Genomic DNA, 24,560 nt, shown 5'->3' on the forward strand with positions numbered 1-24,560 from the left:
GCCATGAAAATAAAATGACCGGCAAACGTTTATAGGCCTACATTTTTTAGGATTACATTTTTTTTTGATTAACTTTCATTTAATGTAGATTAACTTTACCTAATACCGTAAGTGATTACTAAACTAATAAGCAATTGTTTTGCTAGCTTTGTCTATTAAACTGTCTACATCTCTTCCTATTTCCAACTGTCCTTGATGCTCGAGCAGCTAAACCGCTAGATGTGCAGGGGTGTGGAGTGCTATAGGCTACGTCACTTCAGTAAAAAACTTTGTTTTATACAATGCACTTTTTTATTGCTTGCTCTTAAATAAGTCTTCAAAAGAAGGTTTGATGTGTCTGACTTAATTAATTACTCAACAGCCGTCAACAAGGTTGTTCTGGCAATGAGGTCTATAATGTGCAATTCTTGTGTCGAATGGACAATGCACCAATCCTCGCCAACCTGGCATGGTATAATTTGATACGGAATCTTTTCTTAATTTATAGACTAATCGACTCTAATCAGGTCCTGGCCGATATGCCACCCAAGGTGAGACAAATAAAATGGCCGCCCTCTTATCCACGCAATTGTATTAATTAATTTCACCTTTATTTAACCAGGTAGGCCAGTTGAGAACAAGTTCTCATTTACAACTGTGACCTGAATAGGATAGTGGCCTAGGCTTTAGTGTCGGACCGCAATGCACTTTTATGAATGCCCATGTGGTAGCCTACTGTTTCTAAAACAGGCAATTTACAGTTAATCCCTGTAATTTGGATACATTAATTTATGTTAATGCATATGTTAATTACAGTAATTTACCATTCTCATTCTCGCAGTGGAAATGTAGAGTTCACACTAGAGGTCGACCGATAATGATTTTTCAACGACCGATACCGATTTTATTGGTGGACCAAAAAACAGACTGCCTGTTACGCGAATGCAGTAAGCCAAGGTAAGTTGCTAGCTAGCATTAAACTTATCTTATAAAAAACTAATCAATCATAATCACTAGTTAAATGCACATGGTTAATCATATTACTAGATATTATCTAGCGTGTCCTGCGCTGCATATAATCTGACTAAGCGGTGGTCGGCAGAAGCAGGCGCGTAAACATTCATTCAAACAGCACTTTTGTGCGTTTTGCCAGCAGCTCTTCGTTGTGCGTCAAGGGTTGCGCTGTTTATGACTTCAAGCCCATCAACTCCCAAGATGAAGCTCGTGTAACCGAAGTAAAATGGCTAGCTAGTTAGCGCGTGCTAATTGTCATTGTGTTGCTGGTTCGAGCCCAGGGAGGAGCGAGTAGAGGGACGGAAGCTATACTGTTACACTGGCAATACTAAAGTGCCTATAAGAACATCCAATAGTCAAAGGTTAATGAAATACAAATGGTAAAGGGAAATAGTCCTATTATTCCTATAATAACTACAACCTAAAACTTCTTACCTGGGAATATTGAAGACTCATGTTAAAAGGAACCACCAGCTTTGATATGTTCTCATGTTCTGAGCAAGAAACTTAAACGTTAGCTTTCTTACATGGCACATATTTTACATGGACGATATTGCACTTATACTTCTCCAACACTTTGTTTTTGCATTATTTAAACCAAATTGAATGTTTCATTATTTACTTGAAGCTAAATTGATTTTATTTATGTATTATATTAAGTTAAAATAAGTGTCAATTCAGTATTGTTGTAATTGTCATTATTACAAACAAAAAAATAATCGGTATCAGCTTTTATGGTCCTCCAATAATCGGTATCGGCGTTGAAAAATCATAATCGGTCGACCTCTAGTTCTTAACTGACTTGCGTAGTTAAATATTAAATAAATGTGTAAAAAAAACGGCCAAATCAGTGTCCAAAAATACCGATTTCCAATTGTTATGAAAACTTGAAATCGGCCCTAATTAATCGGCCACTCCAATTAATCGGTCGACCTCTAGTTCACACCCTGCTACACTTGTTAGAAACAAGTTTTGATTTATTTCATGTCATTTCCGCGCTCCATATGACCAATGAGCGTGTGTCTGGTTTCTCTGTCCTGTTGATGTTGACGGAAAGCTTGCCCCTGAACACGCATAGAAGTACCTGGCCTGCTTCTCACGAATATCAAATGTAGGAAAGTGCCCAGCTGGGCTTCTCAGTATTTGTATTTTTTTCCTCAGCCTAAAGAGGAATGAATGTGTTTTGTCCTCAGTCCTGGAGGGAAGCCAAAGTCATTCCACTACCCTGGAGTGGTAAAGCGGCCTTAACTGGTTCTAACAGCAGAACTATCAGCTTGCTGCCAGCTCTAAGCAAACTGTTGGAAAAAATGGTTTAGACCAAATACAATGCTATTTCTCTAAAACAATTAAGACTTTCAGCATGCTTTTAGAGAAGGGCTCTCAATGTGTACTGCACTGACTGAAATTAATAATGAGCTGTACTGTTAGATTTCTATGCAGCCTTTGATATTATTGGCCATAACCTGGTTGTTGAGAGAACTTGTGTTATGGTTTTTCAACATCAGCTCTGAATCCATGATGTGGCAATCTAATAAAACTCAGAGGATTTACTTTTAATGGAGTTTCTCTAATGTCAAACACAAAGTGAGGTGTACCGCAGGATCGCTCTCTAGGTCCTCTACTCTTTTCTATTTTTACCAATGACCTGCCACTGGCATTAAACAAAACATGTGTGTCCATATTTGCTGATGATTCAACCATTATACTTATCAGCAACCACAGCTAATGTAGTCACTGAAACCCTTAACAAAGAGTCTGTCAGTTTTGGAATGGGTGGCCAGTAATAAACTGGCCTTAAACATCTCTAAAGCTAAGAGCATTGTATTTGGTACAAATCATTCACTAAGTTCTAGACCTTAGCTGAATTTGGTAATACATGGTGTTGCTGTTGAACAAGTTGAGGAGACCATATTACTTGGTGTTACCTTCAATTGTAAACTGTCCCGGTCAAAACCTATATACAGTGCATTTGGAAAATATTCAGAACCCTTGACTTTTTCCATATTTTGTTACGTTACAGCCTTCTGAAGTGGATTAAATAAATAAATACATCCTCAGCAATCTACACACAATACCCCATAATGACAAAGCAAAAACAGTTTGGACACTTTACTCAGTACTTTGTTGAAGCACCTTTGGCAGTGATTACAGCCTTGAGTCTTCTTGCTTATGACACTACACGCTTGGCACACTTGTATTTGGGGAGTTTCTCCCATTCTTCTCCTCAGATCCTCTCAAGCTCCGTTCGCTGCACAGCTATATTCAGGTCTCTCCAGAGATGTTTGATCAGGTTCAACTCCGGACTCTGGCTGGGCCACTCAAGGACATTCAGAGGCTTGTCCCGAAGCCACTCCTGTGTTGTCTTGGCTGTGTGCTTAGGGTCGTTGCCCGGTTGAAAACTGAACCTTTGCCCCCAGTCTGAGGTCCTGAGCACTCTAGAGCAGGTTTTCATCAATTCTCTCTGTACTCTACTCTGTCCATCTTTCTCCCCCGATTGCTCAGTTTAGCTGGGCAACCAGCTCTAGGAAGAGTCTTGGTGGTTCCAAACTGCTTCCGTTTAAGATTGATGGAGGCCACTGTGTTCTTGGGGACCTTCAATGATGCAGAAATGTTTTGGTACCCTCCCCCTTCCCTTCCTGAGAACTGTGCCTCGACGCAATCCTGTCTTGGAAATCTACGGACAACTCCTTCGACCTCATGGCTTGGTTTTTACTCTGACATGCACTGTCAGAGCAAAACTGACATGCACTGCACTTTTGAATACATTTGTTAACATTTCTAAACACCTGTTGTCATGTTGTCATCATGGGTTATTGTGTTGCGATTGCTCAGGCTTTTTTGTTTTTAATCCATTTTAGAATATACTGTCACGTAACAAAATGTGGAAAATGTCAAGGGGTCTGAATACTTTCCAAAGGCACTCAGTTCCTCCAGTTTTTTTTGTTTTTTTTCTCTAACTTATTCTGTGCCTCCATGGTAGTTTTTATTGCCATCTGTACTGATAGTCCCTCAATTTCCTTTGTTAATTAATATGAACTCTTGACATAAATTGCTTTTGTTTTACAAATGAGTTTTGAATAAATGCACATTTTAAAAATGTCCCCTACAATAAATGGATCTGCTGTACCTATGTTATGTTGGATAAAGTCAGTTATAAATAATTCTGTCCTGGTTAAAACCAACTTGTTATCCAATAGACTTTGATTGTGTTTCTATTATCCTCGCCCAAGTGGAAATTCTGTAAGAGTAATTAGTTGGCTGTCATTGTAAATAAGAATTTGTTCTTAACTGACTTGCCAAGTTAAATAAATGTAAAGTACCTGTCAAAGGTTTGGACCCACCTACTCGTTCAATGGTTTTGCTTTATTTTTACTATACTACTTTTTACTATTTTCTACATTGTGGAATAATAGTGAAGACATAGAAACTATGAAATAGCACACATGGGATCATGTTGTTACCAAGAAAGTGTTAAATAAATCTAAATATATTTTATATTCTTTAAAGTAGCCACCCTTTGCCTTGCCGATAGCCTTGCACACTCTTGGCATTCTCTCAACCGGCTTCACGGGGAATGATTTTTCCTACATTCTTGAAGGAGTTCCCGCATTGGCTGAACACTTGTTGGCTGCTTTTCCTTCACTCTGCGGTCCAACTCATACCAAACCATCTCAATTGGGTTGAGGTTGCGTGATTGTGGAGGCTAGGTCATCTTATGCAGCACTCCTTTGTCACTCTCCTTAGTCAAATAGCCTTTACACAGCCTGGAGGTGTGTTCTTGTCCTGTTGGGAGAAAAAAAATGATAGTACCACAAAGCGCAAACCAGATGGGATGGCATATCATTGCAGAATGCTGAGGTAGCCATGCTGGTTGTGTACCTTGAGTTCTAAATAAATCACCAACAGTGTCACAAGCGAAGTACCATCACATCTCCATGCTTCACGGTGGGAACCACACATGTGGAGATCATCCGTTCAACTACTCTGCGTCTCACAAAGACCGATTGAAAACCAAAATCTCAAATGTGGACTCATCAGACCAAAGTAAAGATTTCCACTGGTCTAATGTCCATTGCTTGTGTTTTGTGGCCCATGCAAGTCTATTCTTCTTATTGGTGTCCTTTAGTAGTGGGTTCTTTCCAGCAATTCGGCCATGAAGGCCTGAGTCATGCAGTCTCCTCTGAACAGTTGATGTTGATGTGTCTGTTACTTGAACTCTGAAGCATTTATTTGGGCTGCAATTTCTGAGGCTGGTAACTCTAATGAACTTATCCTCTGCAGCAGAGGTAACTCTGGGTCTTCCTTTCCTGTGGCGGTCCTCATGAGAGCCAGTTTCATCAGGTTTTTGTGACTGCGCTTGAGGAATCGTTCAAAGTTCTTGACATTTTTTGGGTTTGACCTCTTGAAACTCCCCATCCCGGATCCGGGATTGTGACTAAAGCCTCTGGCTCATTAGCATAACGCAACGTTAACGATTTCTGAAAATCGCAAATAAAATGAAAATAATGCGCCTACTCTCAAGCTTAGCCTTTTCTTAACAACACTGTCATCTCAGATTTTCAAAATATGCTTTTGAACCATAGAAATTCACTAATTTGTGTAAGAGTATGCTAAGCTAGCTTAGCATTTTGAGTAGCATTTAGCACGCAATATTTTCACAAAAACCAGATAACCAAATAAATAAAATCATTTACCTTTGAAGAGTTTTGGATGTTTTCAATGAGGAGACTCTCAGTTACATAGCAAATGTGCAGTTTTTCCTGAAAGCGTCTTTGTGTAGGAGAAATCGCTCCGTTTTGTACATCACATTTGGCTAACGAACCGAAAATTCAGTCACCTACAACGTCAAACTTTTTCCGAATTTACTCCATAATATCGACCGAAACATGGCAAACGTTGTTTGGAATCAATCCTCAAGGTGTTTTTTCACATATCTCTTCATTGATATATCGTTCGTGGAAGCCTGCTTTCTTCTCTGAATTCCATGGAAAAATACTTGCAGCTGACTTTTGCGCACCAATTTCGGCGCAGGACACCGGGCGGACAACTGGTAAATGTTGTCTCTTATGGTCGATCTTCCAATGATATGCCTACAAATACGTCACAATGCTGCAGACACCTTGGGGAAAAAACAGAAAGGGCAGACTCACTCCTCTCGCATTCACAGCCATATAAGGAGACAATGGAAAACCGAGCCTCAAAAATCCTGCTCATTTCCTGGATGCCGTCTCATCTTGGTTTTGCCTGTAGCTCACGTTCTAGGGCACGCACAGAGAATATCTTTGCAGTTCTGGACACGTCAGAGTGTTTTCTTTCCAAAGCTACCAATTATATGCATAGTCGAGCATCTTTTTGTGACAAAATATTGCGCTTAAAACGGGCACGTCTTTTTATCCAAAAATGATATAGCGCCCCCAGAGTTTCAACAGGTTAAAGTGATGATGGACTGTCATTTCTCTTTGCTTATTTGAGCTGTTCTTGCCATAATATGAACTTAGCCCTATTTGGTAAAATACCATCTTCTGTATACCTTGTCACAGCACAACTGATTGGCTCAAGAAATTCCACAATTAACTTTTAACACGGCACACCTGTTAATTGAAATGCATTGGTGACTTCCTCGTGAAGCTGGTTGAGAGAATGCCAAGAGTGTGTAAAGTTGTCATCAAGGCAAAGTGTGGCTACTTTTGAAGGATCTCAAATATAAAATATATGTAACACTTTTTTGGTTACTACATGATTCCATATGTGTTATTTCATAGTTATTCTACAATGTAGAAAATAGTAAAAAATAAAAATAAAATCCTTGGAATGAGTAGGTGTGTCAGCTTTTGACTGGTACTGTATATGCCAATGATTTTGACTGAGTCACTTTTTGTTTTTTTAAGAAACATTGTTCTGGAAATTTCTAAATAGTTTGAGTAGTCTACACACAACACTGACACCTCACTCACTCCACCAGACATACCACCATGGGTCTTTTCACTTTCACAGTCCCCAGTTCCAGAACAATTAGGATCCCCCCGGCTAATGGGGATCCTAATCAAATAAAAATCACACAGTAAGTCAGCAAAGTATATATTTTTTTCTTCCATTCTAATTATTATAATCCTCAGTATTTGAAAAATCTTTCCAACACTCGCTCCTCGATCATCAGTGTCGCTGATAAATAGGCTATGGTGAAGTTGTTGTTTTTACTATAGCATAGCCGTCACCTTCATACTTCCCTTGTCAATTCATTATAGCTTACTTTCGGAAAGCCCAAGGGAGGCCTAGGTTTTTTAAATACATTTTAAGGAAAGGATAAATAGTTTTTTTTTTTTTTGTCTGACACGCTGGTGGCTTTGATTGACAGGTGCTTTTACGGGAGTGTGCTTGAGTTCACCTGATTCTCTCTCTCAGCCTCCATGTCCATTCAGAAAGTTTCCAAAATTAGCCTGTCTGGACTCCACCCTTTTTTTAATAAGAATCAAACTCCTGTCATGATTTTAATCTTGTAAAAGGCCTATTTTCAGTAGCTTAGGCAAAACTATTTATCTATCTTTGAAGAATATATGCCATAGCCATCGAATGACCGCAACAGCAGGGGTTGTGATATGCAAATATTTCAGGAAAAGTGGGAGAAAACCCATTAGACTTTGTTTAAAATTGTTTTGTGCCTCAAAATAGGAAATGTATTTAAAAAATGTTAGATGCAGAAAAGCCAACAGACAATGATAAGTTACGAAATATATCTTCATTTTGACTCCGTTCATGTTGTCAACATGAAAATGCGACATCCTCTCCAACCTGGCATTTATTAATTTGTTAATTAATATTTATAAGTAATAGTATACGAAGCGTAATGGCTTGTTTCAGAGAGGTTTTTATTAAGATGCATATTCATGTAAACAAGTCTACAAACAATTGTCACATGATGATATTGTGTGGTCCTTCCGCTCCAACTCAGGAAAGTATGCTCTTTATTAGGCTACCGATGAAGTAAGACAGGAACTTTACTGAGTGGTGAAAGTGCACAGTGATGAGGTTGATACTCCAATAAATATTGAGGGTCTTATTCTGGTGACATGATGATCTATGCTTGGCTGCGGTTTTGACAGTTTTTATCAGTCTAGCTTTTTGTCCATAATAATCTCATCATGTGGGTTTTACCCGCACTGTATCTGCAAGCTGTTGCCTAGAGCGCACGTCCCAAGACCAGAGTGGGAAATGAGCTATGGAAACCCATTGAAGTATTATTTTATTCGATACATGGGAATTTAACCTCAAATATTATTTCATGTGCACTGCATCATCACCGCACAGCCTTTCATCTGCAACAAGTCAATTTGATGGAAACACTTCTCTGGTTGGGGAATGTGCATATTGTTTTTGTGCAAGTTTTAGAATACTCGCGTGAAAAATCTGTCTCCAGTTGGATAGAAGCCTAGCTCATGTTAGATTTCTCTGAGGCATAAAAATTGACTTTCAGTCAAGGAATGCCAATGTTTTCAGCCTGTTTCCATCTCTGTTTGTGTTTTTGTTTTTCATTTAGGTTGTGTGATTTGTGCAACAACTAACATTCTGTCTGATGTTTAGAACGCAATAAGCTTCTGTTTGAATTGATGACTGCTAACTGATTAAGTGTTGTAATGTCTATGAGCTTATTTGCTTTTCAAAGGTGAATCATCCATCTTCAGTAATATCCATGTTCAAACAAATGTTTGACTGTTTACTTGCTACTTGAACTCACACACATCTCTTTGCATAGATTCTGGCATAAGCTACAAAAATATATAATTCTATTATCATACAATACTTTGGATACATGTGCTTGTGTTAGCCTGCAAGGCCAGTTGGCAGGTAAGCAATGTTCTCCTGCAGTAGCAGCCATGCACACTGATCGAGCATACACTGTCTCAGGCTTAAAAACAGTGTTGGTCTGACAGAGGCCAGTCCGCTCTAAAGCCCCCTGTGTTACCCCTTACTGACAGCTGGCTAATAAATGCTCTCTTTTTTGTCTCATCTGTTCTCCAGGCCCGTAATGTCAACACTGGGGAGTTGGCTGCCATTAAAGTCATTAAGCTGGAACCTGGTAAGCCCTCTTCTCGCTCTGCCATGTGTCATCATCACTAACATTTCCCTCTCCCGATTTCTTCCCCTTTCTCTTTTTCCTTTCTCTCGTCTCTTATCCCGGTCTGTCATCCACTGTTACCCGGGTTTTCACCAGTCTTTTACAAAGCCATTTACGGTGGGCCATCTCTTGTCGCCTTCTGTTGCAGAGTCATAACCAATTGGTTATTTTGTTAATCTCACCAGCAGCTGAATTCTAATTATCCCTTAGAAAGACAAGGTCTTGTCTCTGTCTTAGTGAACAATTGAAGTCTAATGTGTGCATTTTATGTTTCTCGACCAGATGTTGGTTCATAGTACACTGAATTATTGATTAAATGGAACTTTAAACATTTATTTGATGTTTTTGCTTGTAACTTATGAGCATCGTCATTCAAACATCTCTCCTCTAGTGTTGATCTTTCTGCCTATATTGAATTATTGAGCCACATATTCAAAGCCCTTTAATGGAAGTGTATCGTGGCCGGTACATTCCGGTCAGTTTCCCAAGTCTACAGCACAGCTCGAGGGCCAAAGGAAATATCATGCAGCATGTGCAAACTCACACGGTGTCCCAGTTTCCGCTTCCTCCTTCATAGAACGGTCTCTTTTTTTATTTTATTTTTTTTTATTTTGTTTTTACATTCCTCCCACACTGAAAGCTTTGTTGAAAGCCTGTTGAGTTTATTTTTGTTGCACACTAAACATATTTTTGTTGAGCACACGAATCTTCATTCTTGCATCACAAAGAGGATGAGGCTTAGTTTACAAGATAACATCCTGATCTCAGTTTTTCAGTTTAAGTAGACTAAATCCCCTCTGAGTATTTTGATGGCGTGATCTTCTTAAGAGATGCATCTGTAGAGAAGTGAGGGAGTAGCCTAGTCTATCTACTGTACCAAGATGCTTTTTAGACTCTATTGCCTGTATGTGGGCCTTGTCCCTCTGCATCTAACTTGACAAAAGATGTTCACATCTTTTGAGATTTATATTTTGAACATAGTCTTATCTTTTCAGTTGCTATGAATTTAATCGGAAGGAAAGAATGAGCTTTGCCACCTAATGTCTCTGTTATAGGCCTAATAGTTAAAGATGAAACATTAAGAGAGATGAGGAATTGGAATGCACCCAGTGTATGCTAGGTACCAGATAAGACATTAAGAACACATGGAATGCTTTCAACATTGCTTTAATTGGCAGTGAAATCAAATTTTTAAAGGCTGCCACATGGAGAACGCTAGTCTGTGTCCATTTTTAATGGTACTTTTTTAAGGGGGGTCAAAAGAAGCCAGGAACCGTGGCTGATGTGACACGCTCACGCTGGGAGCGATTACAGTGATGCCCTGGTGGAGTCAGGCTTGTCTCAGCTGATTGATAGGGACAGCTCAGTAGCAGGCCTGCAGATTGCATTAGTGCAGTGTTGAATATACTCGCTACACACACACACACACACTCTCCCTTCTGCATCATTGCTTCCCACCTGAGGAGACTGTGCAGTCACATAGAGTTTGTGCAGGTAGACTGACCACCACATGGGTTCACCTCTCCTTTTAGAACCTACTTGGAAACCCCTGCTCACCTGCCCCTGAAAACCGGTTGGATCTTATTGCTGACTCTATTGGAGTGCAGTATGTGTAGTTGTCATGCCCAGCTGAAACCCTAGAGCCATGACCTAAATGTGGGAAAAGAGCTGACGGCCAGTGGTTTTCAATTGCATTACGTTTGATATCTTAGCCTAGCGTTGCATACTGTCTAGATGTTGATTTTGAACATCCACACCAGACGCCATCAGGACACAAGGTTGAAATATCAAAATGAACTCTGAACCAACTATATTCATTTTGGGACAGGTCAAAACATATGAAACATTAATGGACATTTAGCTTGCTGTTGCTAGCTAATTTGTCCTGTGATATAAACATTGGGTTGTTATTTTACTGTTTTATTGTGTATGCATAGTCACTTCACCCCTACCTACACGTACAAATTACCTCGGTTAATCTGTACCCCTGCACATTGACTTGGTACCGGTACCCCCTGTATATAGCCTCGTTATTGTTACTTTTTATAATTTTTTTGTTTATTTAGTAAATATTTTCTTAACTCTTCTTGAACTGCACTGTTGGTTAAGGGCTTGTAAGTACGCATTTCACAGTAAAGTCTACACCTTTTGTATTTGGCCCATGTGACAAATAAAGTTTGATTTTTCTGAAATGTACTTTTTTTTCTGGATCTTTTTTTGTTTGTTGTTTTTTTACCCATTTTGAGTCACACAAAATCATGTGTTCTGCAAATTCAATTGATTGGATATGATTTGGAAAGGCACAAACCTTTCTATATAAGGTCCCACAGTTGGCTGTGCGTGTCAGAGCAAAAACCAAGCCATGAGGTCGAAGGAGTTGTCTGTAGAGCTCCGAGACAGGATTGTGTCGAGGCACATATCTGAGGTCGGGTACAAAAAAATGTCTGCAGCATGGACATTTTTAACTACCCGTCCCTTATTATTATTATTATTATTATTAATATGCATAACACAATATTTCTGCCCGTGTTCATTATGATTTTAGTGACAATTTTATTTTAATTATGAGGTCAAGTCTCAGCAGAGCGCCTTGTCCAATGGCTTTATCCTCTGGCGTGTTGATGTTCTCCGTATCCATAGCCAGAATGATTTAGCAGTGCATGGTGAATGGACAGGTGTAGGGAGGGTGAAGTTTGAATGAATAAAAATTGTTTTTGCAATTATACAGATTAACAAAACATGCACAGGACAGTGTTCATAACTTGTTTTTTTTGTGGTAAATGTGAATTTAAAAAAACTGTTTTGATGATGGTTTTCACGCACATACCATAATGTAGAGGCCTATGGGATATTTATTGACGAGGTAAGGGAGGAGGATGGTAACTGTGATCTGCATAACATACCAGTACCAATTCATATACCTTTGTATGCCTCCTCGTCTGTATACCTACAGACACAAAAGTGAGCAGTTCAGTCATCTGCACCCAATACAGCTAGCCTTCAACATATTCCTTTGTTGATTGATATTTATTGAATTGTGTCAATTTTCTGTTTTAGAAAGATTTGCACAAAATATGAAAAGATGGATGGTATCATCATAAAACTATCAATTTAGATCAAACAAGGGACAGACCTTAAACTGAGATTTTCTTTTTTAATGTTTCACTTAAGTGCCTGCACCTGTTGTCCTTTTCAAATTCAATGTTCCTGCAAGAACCCCCACTAAGGAGGTTCCTCGATGAACACCTCCTATGGAGTTCTTGGAAGAACCTTTTTTGGGCAATTTTCAGTGCCAAGAACCCTAAGGTTGTTAAAAAACTGAGGGTCTTAGAACCCTTGTTGAATCCCTAATGTTTTAGTGTATGTGTACATTTATTTTGCACCGCGAGTGGTGGTGTCAGCTTGTTAGCCTAAACTGCCTTAAACTCATTGAGGCTGTATATTACACCTCCTTTGCTTTCTCCTACACAGAGACACGATGTTGGTGTTGTCTTAATGTTCTACTTTTAGCCACACGTTGAGCGTTAAGAGGGGAACGATCCATCTGTGGTTTGTTGTTATTCTTCTCTCTCTGTGTTGTCGCCAGGCTAGCTGTCAGGCTGGTCGTCCTGTAAAAAGCCCATTGCGGATGCATACTCCATGGAAATGTAGTTGTCACAGTCGGAGGATTATGTTATTCTTCACCGGAGCTATAACTTTATTTTTAGTTTTCTCTTAAGGGTGTTTGAGAATGTACTCTCATTCTTTCCAGTGTCTCTGTTCCCTCTTGCACGTGTGTGTGTGTGTGCACGTTTTCAAATGTCTGTGCTTCTTAGGTTTGTCACGATGTGGGTGTATGTTTATGTTTGGTGTGTGTTACCCTCGCCCTGTATTTATATAATGGGATGACTACAACACAAGCTTATGGAGTTTGGCTTCAGGAGATATGGAAATGTCATACTTCAGACTTGTGCTTTTTCTTACATGCTTCAAGGTTTATTCTCCAGCTTCCCTTCTGTTGACAACTGCATTGCTTAGCTTTGAGAAAAGGTCTTTAGCTTTGATGACTTCAGACAGTTCTCGAACAGTAAGCTGGAATAAGCAGCTGAAATGGGGTGTTTTTCTCATCCATCCACGTTTACGTATGCAAATCCTTACAGGTCTCACTGTCCCAACAAACACCGCTGCCATACATTTTATTTAGAAGAAAGTTTGACTTTTTGTTTTGAATACTTTGCCAGGGGGCAGGCTGTGTGTTACCTAAGGTTCCTCTACCTGCAGCAGCATTCTGCAGTGAAGCTGCTAATGATATCAGACTGATTAAACATAAGTGTCCCTACGGAACCACCAGGGTGTTACGTATGTTTGGCAGTTTGGACTGGAGCACCCATCAGAACATGATTTACTGTGTTCTTGAATAACAAACTAGTGTGTGATGAAGATTCATTTTAAATCCTCACCGTGAACAGGCTACTATTGATTCTAGGTGAATCCAGTCCTATACGGGCCACAGGGTCGTTCCATGTCATTTCAGCAAGCCATGACACACACACCATCCGATTTTGTTCTGAAATTATTTCTGTATTTCGAAACAGGTAAGATTCCTGCAACATTATTTTGTTGAAATATAAGCTAATTGATTGCACACATTCAACATTTTAATTTATAGGATTCATAGAATATTGAATAAATATAGTACCTTACATCTGATTGGGACCAAGCTTTTTTCTTACAATGAGTAACACGAGGAATCCAAAGAAATGTACAAAAGCCACCCACGGACCCCCCCTCCCAATCCCAACCAAACAACAAGTATACGTTATCTACTTCTCTCTGTCTGATAAGTAGTGTGGAACTATGGCTCGGAGTATTGTTTATTCATCCTATGTAATGTGTTCTCAGTGAATTTAGTGGGGTTTTTTGTGGTCTTTTCCTTCAGAGAAATGTGTAATTGAAGTTGTTACATCCTGATATTACCCGGTTCTGACCACAGGGTGGTGCTGTTCCTGCAATTTGGTAAGGTATGACTGCAACACGTTCTTTGGTTTTGTTTACCTGGCCATTGTTTTTAAATGCTAACTTTTTAGCATTTGTGGCATAAATCCGATGCAAGTCAATGATACAAATTTAGCATTTTACACTGCATATCCAAATCATCTATAAGTAACGTCATTGAGTTACACAATCCATTTAGATACTTATGGGTTATTTGGACACAAAGTGTGAAAATGCTAACATAGGTACCATAACTAAAGCATGGGTTGCTGTCATACCTTCTCCATAGACAGCGTACAGGGTCAGGAAATCAATATGTAATTTGGGTGAACTATCCATTTAACATTGCTGAAACCAGCACCGTGGTCAGAACCTGGTAATATCAGGCTGCCCAAACGTCTGTGCTCAGCCCTCTCCTGTACTCAGCCCTCTCCTGTACTCCCTGTTCACTCATCAACTGAATCAAGTTTGCTGACGACACAACAGTGGTAGACAAGAGCCTTCTGTTTGGCTGTATCACCACCTGATATGGCAATTGCACTACCCACAAAGGCAGGGGTCTCTAGAGAGTGGTGTGGCCAGCCCAACTTATCACACTGCCTGCCCTCCATGACACCTACAGCACCCGGTGTCACAGGATGGCCAAGAAGATCATCCACCCGAGCAACTGGTTGTTCACCCCGCTGCCATCTAAAAGGAGTAGGTGCATCGAAGCTGGGACACTAGCAAAAGTATGTGGACACCTGTTCGTCAAACATCTCATTCCAAAATCCTGGGCATTTAATATGGAGTTGGTCCCCCCTTTGCTGCTATAACAGCCTCCTCTCTTCTGGAAAGGCCCACTAGATGGTGGGACATTGCTGCAGGGACTTGCTTCCATTTAGCCACGAGCATTAGTGAGGTCGGGGACTGATGTTGGGTGATTTAGGCCCGTGTCGCAGTTGGCGTTCCAATTCATCCCAAAGGTGTCGAAGGGGTTGTGGTCAGGGCTCTGTGTAGGTCAGTCAAGTTCTTCCACACCGATCGTGACAAACCATTTCTGTATGGACCTCGCTTTATGCACGGGGGCATTTCTGTTTCAGCATGACAAAGGGCCTTCCCCAAACTGTTGTCAAAGTTAGCACAGAATCGTCTAGAATGGGGCAGCAGGTAGTCTAGTGGTTAGAACGTTGGGGCAGTAACCGAAAGGTTGCTGGATCAAATCCCCGAGCTGACAAGGTAAAAATCAGTCATTCTGCCCCTGAACAAGGCAGTTAATCCGCTGTTCCCTGGTAGGAAATCATTGTAAGTAAGAATGTTCTTAACTGACTTGCAAAGTTAAATACAGGTTACTTTAAAAAAAAAAAAGTCATTGTATGCTGTAGTGTTTAAGATTTCCATTCACTGGAACTAAGGGGCCTAGCCCGAACCATGAAAAACAGCCCCAGACCATTATTCCTCCTCCACCAAACTTTACAGTTGACACTGCATTGGGGCAGGTAGTGTTTTCCTGGCATCTGCCAAACCAGATTCGTCCATCAGACTGCCAGATGGTGAAGTGCGATTCATCACTCCAGAGAACATTTTTCTACTGAGTGGCTCAAACACATGAAGGAAGGAAAGAAATTCCACAAATGAACTTTTATAATTCTACCCTGATGAAGACAGCTTGGCTGTCGAAACGTTGGTAATTACATTTTTGCATCTAAGCTCCTAGAGTGTGCGGCTCTCTTTATATTTTCAAACTCTCATGAGGACCGCACAGGAAAGGAAGACCCAGAGTTACCTCTGCTGCAGAGGATAAGTTCATTGGAGTTACCAGTCTCAGAAATTGCAGCCCAAATAAATGCTTCAGAGTTCAAGTAACAGGCACATCTCAACATCAACTGTTCAGAGGAGACTGTGTGAATCAGGCCTTCATGGTCGAAATAATGCAAAGAAACCACTACTAAAGGACACCAATAAGAAGAGACTTTCTTGGGCCAAGAAACACGAGCAATGGATATTTGACCGGTGGACACCTGTCATTTTGGTCTGATATTTGTGAGACGCGGGCGAGGTGAAAGGAAGATCTCCCACCGTGAAGCATGGAAGAGGAGGTGTGACAGTGCCCTTTGCTGGTGACACGGTCTGTGATTTATTTAGAATTCAAGGCACACTTAACCAGCACAGCATTCTGCAGCGATACGCCATCCCATGTGGTTTGGGCATAGTCCCACTATAATTTATTTTTCAACAGGACTATGACCCAACACACCGCCAGGCTGTGTAAGGGCTATTTGACCAAGAAGGAGAGTGCTGCATCAGATGACCTGGCCTCCACAATCACCCAACCTCAAACCAATTTAGATGGTTTGGGATGAGTTGGACCGCAGAGTGAAGGAAAAGCAGCCAGCAAGTGCGGGAACTCCTTCAAGACTGTTGGAAAAGCAGGGTGGCAACTTTGAAGAATCTAAAAATATATTTTGATTTTGTTTACACCATGATTCCATATGTGTTATTTTGTAAGTTTGATCTCTGAACTATTATTCTACAATGTAAAAACAAATATATATATATAAAAGTACAGAGAAACGCTTGAATGGTGTGTCCAAATCTTTTAGTGGTACTGTGTATATACCGTTTTCTAGTTATGGCTCATCCTATATAACTACTGCTGTAAACACCTTTTCTACTCGAATGCTGTCGACACACCATTTTATATACTGCTCAAGAAAATAAAGGGAACACTTAAACAACATGTAACTTCAAGTCAATCACACTTCTGTGAAATCCAACTGTCCACTTAGGAAGCAACACTGATTGACATATTTCACATGCTGTTGTGCAAATGGAATAGACAACAGGTGGAAATTATAGGAAATTAGCAAGACACGCCCAATAAAGGAGTGGTTCTGCAGGTGGTGACCACAGAACACTTCTCAGTTTCTATGCTTCCTGGCTGATGTTTTGGTCACTTTTTAATGCCGGCGGTGCTTTCACTAGTGGTAGCATGAGACGGCATCTACAACCCACATAAGTGGCTCAGGTAGTGCGGCTCATCCAGGATGGCACATCAATGCGAGCTGTGGCAAGAAGGTTTGCTGTGTCTGTCAGCGTAGTGTCCAGAGCATGGAGGCGCTACCAGGAGACAGGCCAGTACATCAAGAGACGTGTAGGAGGGCAACAACCCAGCAGCAGGACCACTACCTCTGCCTTTGTGCAAGGAGGAGCACTGCCAGAGCCCTGCAAAATGACCTCCAGCAGGCCATAAATGTGCATGTGTCTGCTCAAACGGTCAGAAACCGACTCCATGAGGGTGGTATGAGGGCCACAGGTGGGGGTTGTGCTTACAGCCCAACACCGTGCAGGACGTTTGGCATTTGCCAGAGAACACCAAGATTGGCAAATTCGCCACTGGCGCCCTTTTGCTCTTCACGGATGAAAGCAGGTTCACACTGAGCACATGTGACAGTCTGGAGACGCCGCAGAGAACGTTCTGCTGCCTGCAACATCCTCCAGCATGACCGGTTTGGCGGTGGGTCAGTCATGGTGTGGGGTGGCATTTCTTTGGGGGGCCGCACAGCCCTCCATGTGCTCGCCAGAGGTAGCCTGACTGCCATTAGGTACCGAGATGAGATCCTCAGACCCCTTGTGAGATCATATGCTGGTGCGGTTGGCCCTGGGTTCCTCCTAATGCAAGACCTCATGTGGCTGGAGTGTGTCAGCAGTTCCTGCAAGAGGAAGGCATTGATGCTATGTACTGGCCCACCCGTTCCCCAGACCTGAACCAATTGAGCACATCTGGGACATCATGTCTCGCTTTCGTCCAGGTCTGGGAGAAGATCCCTTAGGAGACCATCCGCCACCTCATCAGGAGCTAATTGCCTATAATTTCCACCTGTTGTCTATTCCATTTGCCACAACAGCATGTGAAATGTATTGTCAATCAGTGTTGCTTCCTAAGTGGACAGTTTGATTTCACAGAAGTGATTGACTTGGAGTTACATTATGTTGTTTTAAGTGTTCCCTTTATTTTTTTGAGCAGTGTATGTATGTATGTATGTAAATGTAAAAAAGGAATGTTTGTGTGTGTGTGTGTGTGTGACAATTTGATTGGACATAAACCTAACAACTTTGATGACTAATTTCATTGAACGGGGAGGGTAAAAAAAAAACATCCCAAAATTCACTGGGAATACTGTGCATTCGGAAAGTATTTAGACCCTTTGACTTTTTCCACATTTTGATACGTTAGTCTTATTCTAAAATGTATTAAATCAATAATTTCCTCATCAATGTACTCACAATGCCACACTATGATAGAGAACTGGTTTTTAGACATTTTTGCAAATATATTAAACATGTAAAACAGATACCAAAGGGTCTGAATACTTATGTTAATAAGGTATGAGACTCGAAATTGAGCTCAGGTGCATCCTATCTCCATTGATCATCCTTGATGTTTCTACTACTTTGAGTTCACTTGTGGTAAATTCAATTGATTGGACATGATTTGGAAAGGTACCCACCTGTCTATACAATGTCCCACCGTTGACAGGGTATGTAAGAGCAAAAACCAAGCTATGAGGTCGAAAGAATTGTCCGTAGAGCTCCGAGACAGGATTATGTCGAGGCACTGATCTGGGGAAGGGTACCAAAACATTTCTGCAGCATTGAAAGTCCCTAAGAACACAGTGGCCTTCATCATTCTTAAATGGAAGAAGTTTGTAGCCACCAAGACTCTTCCTAGAGCTGGCCTCCACACCAAACTCTTGGAGTTTGCTAAAAGGCACCTAAAGGACTCCCAGACCATGAGTAACAAGATTCCCTCGTTTGATGAAACCAAGACTGAACTTTTTCGCCTGAATGCCAAGCATCACGCCTGGAGGAAATCTTGCACCATCCCTACGGTGAACCATGGTGGTGGCAGCATCATGCTCTGGGGATGTTTTTCATTGACAGGAACTGAGACGAGTCAGGATCAAGGGAAAGATGAACAGAGAGATCCTTGATGAAACCTGCTTCAGAGCACTCAGGACCTCAGACTGGGGGCGAAGGTTCACCTTCCAAAAGGACAATGACACCAAGCACACAGCCAAGACAACGCAGGAGTGGCTTCGGGACAAGTCTTTGAATGTCCTTGAGTGGCCCAGACAAAGCCCGGACTTGAACCTGATCGAACATGTCTGGAGAGACATGAAAATAGCTGTGCAGCGACGCTCCACATCCAACTTGACATAACTTGACAGGATCTCAAGAGAAGAATGGGAGAAATTCCCACAATACAGGTGTGCCAAGCTTGTCATACCAAAGAAGACTCTATGCTGTTATCGCTGCCAAAGTTGCTTCAACAAAGTACTGAGTAAAGGGTATGAATACTTATGTAAATGTTGTTCCCACTAAAAAAATGTTTTTTAATTGCAACATTTCTAAAACCTGTTTTTGCTTTGTCATTGTGGGGTATTGTGTGAAGATTGTTGTCAAAATGAGGAAAAAGTCAAGAGGTCTGAATACTTTCCGAATGCACTGTACATTACATAGCATGAAGAAACAATGTTCCGAGCCAAAGCTCGATACTACTTGTCAGACATGTATATAGTATAAATTCTCCGTGTTGTTTGGGTGGGGTGTGGGGGGGGGGGGGTCCATTGGTGTTTTTTTGTTGTTTTTTTACAATTTCTTTGTATTCGTAATGTCTAATAATTGTTCGAATGTCTGGTCCAATTTCAATCTTAGGTACAACATTTATTGAATATTATATGAACCCTGTAATTTAAAATTGCCAATTTGGGCGCAATAAATTTGCTTAACTTCTCAGATCAAATTATACAGTATTTCAAGTAGTGTGTGTGTATGCATGCCAGAACAGTGTTTAGTACTGTTCTGGCTGAGTCTTAAGTGATTGATTGTCTGGAATATTAGTTATGCAGGATGGAGCATCTGATGGGCAGGGTATGGATTTCAAAGGCAGGAACAGAATGACTGAACCCTGCAGTGAGGATTATCAATTCTCCTGAAATGTTTCATGTGAAATACTTCCTATCCAATTGAAATCTCTCTTTCTCTGCTCCTCTCAGTGATTATGAACTCTCCAACTGGTAAGCTATGTATCATTACCTTGACACAGGTTTTAAAAAATCTTGAGCTTCATTTGATACGCCTTTGCAGCGGTGCACCTGTCATTTTCCGCAGGCATTAAAAGACCAACATCGAAGCCTAATAACACGGCACTGTGTTTGCACTTCATCTTCAGATTTATTTGACTTCTCCTCTGAGATCCGCGTGCACAACTCCAAATGTTCATGTCAAGATCTTATTGACGTCAATGCATGATTTAGGCAAAAGCCTGTAAACGGCAATTGGATCTCATTCAGGATTTGCCCTACAATCCTCCTTTTACCTCTGTGCTGTAACCTATGAATTTTATTTCTTTATTTATTTTTTGTTGCCCTTCTGTAGTGCTTGAGTGGTGACCCATCTCTGACACAGAGCCAAGTTGTCATGCTGCAGCATCGGGGTATAAACACTGTGGTATAGCTGGAGGACATACAGTGCCTTCAGAAATTATTCACCCACCTTGACTTTTTCTACCTTTTTTGTGTTATAGCTTAAATTAAAAATGGTTTAAATTGAGATTTTGTGGCACTGGCCTGCACGCAATACCCCATTTAAACTGAAATGTCTTCAGTCAATAAGTATTCAAACTCTTTTGTTATAGAAAGCCTAAATAAGTTCAGGAGTAAATATTTGCGTAACAAGTTCCATGGACTCACTCTGGGTGCAATAATAGTGTTTAACATTATTTTTAATGACTACCTCATCTCTGTCCCCTATACATTCAATTATCTTTATCTCAGTCGAGCAGTGAATTTCGAACACAGATTCAACCACAAAGACCAGGGAGGTTTTCCAATGTCTCGCAATGAAGGGCACCTATTGGTAGATGGGTAAAAACGCAGACATTGAATATCACTTTGAGCATGGTGAAGTTATTAAGTACACTTCTGGATGGTGTATCAATACACACAGTCACTACAAAGATGCGGGCATCCTTCCTAACTCAGTTGCCGGAGAGGAAGGAAACCACTCATCGATTTTTACCATGAGGCCAATAGTGACTTTAAAACAGTTTGTTTCATGGCTGTGATAGGAGAACTGAGGATGGATCAACATTGTAGTTACTCCATAATAATAACCTAAATAAGAGTGAAAAGAAGGAAGCCTGTACAGAATAAAAATATTCCATAACATTCATCCTGTTTCCAATAAGGCACCAAAGTAAAACCGTAAAGAATTGGTCAAAGAAATTGAACTTTGTCTTGAATACACGTTCATGTTTGGGGCAATTCCAATGTACCACTCTTCATATTTTCATGCATGGTGCTGGCTGCATCGTGTTATGGGTATGCTTGTCATCGGCAAGGACTAGGGAGTTTATTAGGATAAAAAAAACACAATAAAGCTAAGCAAAGGAAAGGAAAAATCCTAAAGGGAAAACCTGTTTATTTGCTTTCCAACAGACATTGGGTGACAAATTCCCCCTTTTCAGTGGGACAATAACCTAAAACCCAAGGCCAAATATACACTGGAGTTGCATACCAAGATGACATTGAATGTTCATGAGTGGCCTAGTTAGTTTTGACATAAAATGTCTCAATCTATGGCAAGACTTGAAAATGGCTGTCTAGCATTGATCACCAACTAACTTGACAGAGCTTGAAGAATAAACAAATAAAACATGTGCAAATACTGTATAATCCAGGTGTTGCAGAGCTTAAACTTTACATAGAGAGACTCACAGCTGTAATCGCTGCCAAAGGTGATGTATTGACACAGGCGTATCAATATTTATGTAAATGACAGAGTTCTGTTTTTCATATTCAATACATTTGCGCAAAAAAAATAATGTTTTCAATTTGTCATTATGGGGTATTGTGTGTAGATGGGTGATGAAAAAAATCTTATCCATTTTGATTTCAGGCTAACAAAGCTAAATGGGGAATAAGTCGAGGGATATGAATACTTTCTGAAGGTACTGTAACCCCACCTATCATGTGACAGTGTTAGCACTTAGCAAGCTGTGTGGCTGCTTGACAGCTCAGGGCACTAGAAGGATATAGGTGGTTATTCAGGGTTTGGCATGATTTAATAATTTGCCAACTGTCCCACATGAATTTATAGCAGGTTTTACTGACTGGAAAGGGTTAAACATCTCCATACATAACTATTTTATAAGGCTTATGTGAATGATTGAAGATGTGTCCTAGCATGTATGCCTTTTTGTCCACTATGTGCTTCAACAATTTCTGTCACTATAGCTGCTACGGCCCTGGGGTCAGACTCGTTACCATAGTAACAGAGCTTTGCCTTGGAGATATGGGTCAGGAAGGGCACTAATTCGCTTAGACATTCACAGATCTGAAGGGCTTGACATGTGACACACAGAGCCCAAGTCAGAGTATCCATCAAACGATAGCGCTTCACCTCGGGGTCAAAGGATGTGATGACGTTAAGGGGGCTATGTAGGCCCATGTGTGGAGATGCCAACTCAACAATATTCACCCATATCCATTCTGACTGTTGTCAAAGATGGTTCTGAGTGTGGATGGATGTGAGTGTACTGTATGTGGATGTGTGTGTGTCACTTTAAAAGTGTATACAGCATATAGATGGTCCTGCGTGGGTAATAGTGTCTGCTAAATTACTCAAATGTATATGGAGAAATAGACGTTTTGACATTTAAATAAGATTACTTCTAAGCTGGTACCCCGCTGAAATGGTATTTTAGCTATTTTATCCATGCTGAGATGTGCTGTCATTTTGTATAAGTCCGGGCTCTTAGTCATGTCCCAGCGTTTTGAAGGCGTCCTAAAATAGCTGGATCTGATGCAGTTAGTTCTGCAGTGCCTTCACTTCCTGCATCAATATATTTACTGTAGACACTACAGCCTCAAAACAAGTTCTATCATGTTTACCATCTGCATGAATTTGAAATGATGTAACGTGTTGGTGTTTGTATCCTGAGACGAAAATCGGCTGTATTGGCCTGGTAGCCATGTCTGTTTCTGCTTAAACTGCCATCTCTGTTGTACGGCATGACGACAACATGTCAGAGGAGTTGGCTAAAGCACAAACGGATCTAGCCACCAGGCTAACGCTTTATGGCTTGATCATGTAATAATGAACATGTAACTGATCGGCTGACTGACTATTTGATTGACAGGTGAAGACTTTGAGGTGGTGCAGCAGGAGATCATCATGATGAAGGACTGCAAACACTCCAACATCGTGGCCTACTTCGGTAGCTATCTCCGGTAAGACTGGCATACTGATAGATCAGGTATGGATAGACAGTACATCTCTCTGAAGTTGGACTCAAATAATACAGCTATTTCATGCGCTCATTTTGAATCTAAGCTTGTCGCCTGCCTTCTCGCCTTTTGGACGACCATTCCCGTTGTTAGGGCGGAGACGTGAGCATCTCGTCATTATATACAGGTCTCTGGTGCAAATGGATAGGTGCACAAAAGGAGCGAATGAGAAGAAACCAAAAAGACAACTTGAGAACAAGCGGGAATACATACAAAACAATTCAAATTAATTCGATGTATTGCCCAGCTCTAGCGTTGAGTCTTGCGTTCCCAGTCTTGCTGACTTGTGGTCTGTTGAGAGGGATTTTGACAGGGAGTGTATCACTTCCCTTCTCCAGGAGGGATAAATTATGGATCAGCATGGAGTACTGCGGAGGAGGATCTCTGCAGGATATTTATCATGGTAGGACACACACATTCTCACACTGTGGCAACCTATGCATTCACCCATGCTCATAGTCACCCAAACAGAATAGCTGTGTTTTCATCTAAAAACAGACCATGAAGCACAATAAATGAAAGCTTGTTGCAATCAATATCCACATTTTTCACTCACACACTTAAGCAAGTCAGCCAGCACAGTAAATAGCACTCTAAGTGAATCAACTGGTGTTGAACTCTAAATTGTGTATGAATTGCTTGATACACATTGGATAGCTCTTCTAAACTCTCATCTCTTCCTCCCTCCTGTCCAGTGACTGGGCCTCTGTCTGAGTCTCAGATTGCGTATATGTCACGGGAAACCCTCCAGGTATGTTTTTACCCCTGCTGCCAGTGCCATGGGCATCTATGGGTCAGATTGAATGAGAACGTGTTTTGCTGTTTGTTTTTTACTTACAGGGTTTGTACTATCTCCACAACAAAGGCAAAATGCACAGAGACATTAAGGTAAAGCCATGTCAGTGATAGTAATAAGCATGCTCTTGAGTAGAGACGATTGCCTTTCACTCCTTACTCATCTTTGCAAAAGATATCTCTGAAATGTTGATGGTATTTTTTGCCTGGCGCTATTACTTTTCCTCATAGGGAGCAAATATTCTATTGACAGACAACGGCTATGTGAAACTAGGTAAGGCCACGGACAACCACTACTTTCCCCTCAGACATGTCAGTTCCCAAAGCCTCACCTTGAGTACCTATTAGAATGA

General features: G+C 40.9%; 1 protein-coding gene across 1 annotated transcript in view; it reads left to right on the forward strand.

Annotated features, from left to right (window-relative positions):
* The window catches only part of LOC135512238 (mitogen-activated protein kinase kinase kinase kinase 3-like), a 66,131-nt gene that overhangs the window by 22,928 nt on the left and 18,643 nt on the right, over positions 1 to 24,560 (forward strand). The window contains 6 exon segments of the mRNA XM_064934047.1: positions 9,010 to 9,067; positions 23,265 to 23,355; positions 23,751 to 23,815; positions 24,108 to 24,163; positions 24,253 to 24,300; positions 24,439 to 24,481. Coding sequence (XP_064790119.1) covers positions 9,010 to 9,067; positions 23,265 to 23,355; positions 23,751 to 23,815; positions 24,108 to 24,163; positions 24,253 to 24,300; positions 24,439 to 24,481 — 361 coding nt within the window.

The sequence above is a fragment of the Oncorhynchus masou genome, chromosome 24, assembly GCF_036934945.1.
Source record: "Oncorhynchus masou masou isolate Uvic2021 chromosome 24, UVic_Omas_1.1, whole genome shotgun sequence".
Classification (NCBI taxonomy): Eukaryota; Metazoa; Chordata; class Actinopteri; order Salmoniformes; family Salmonidae; genus Oncorhynchus; species Oncorhynchus masou.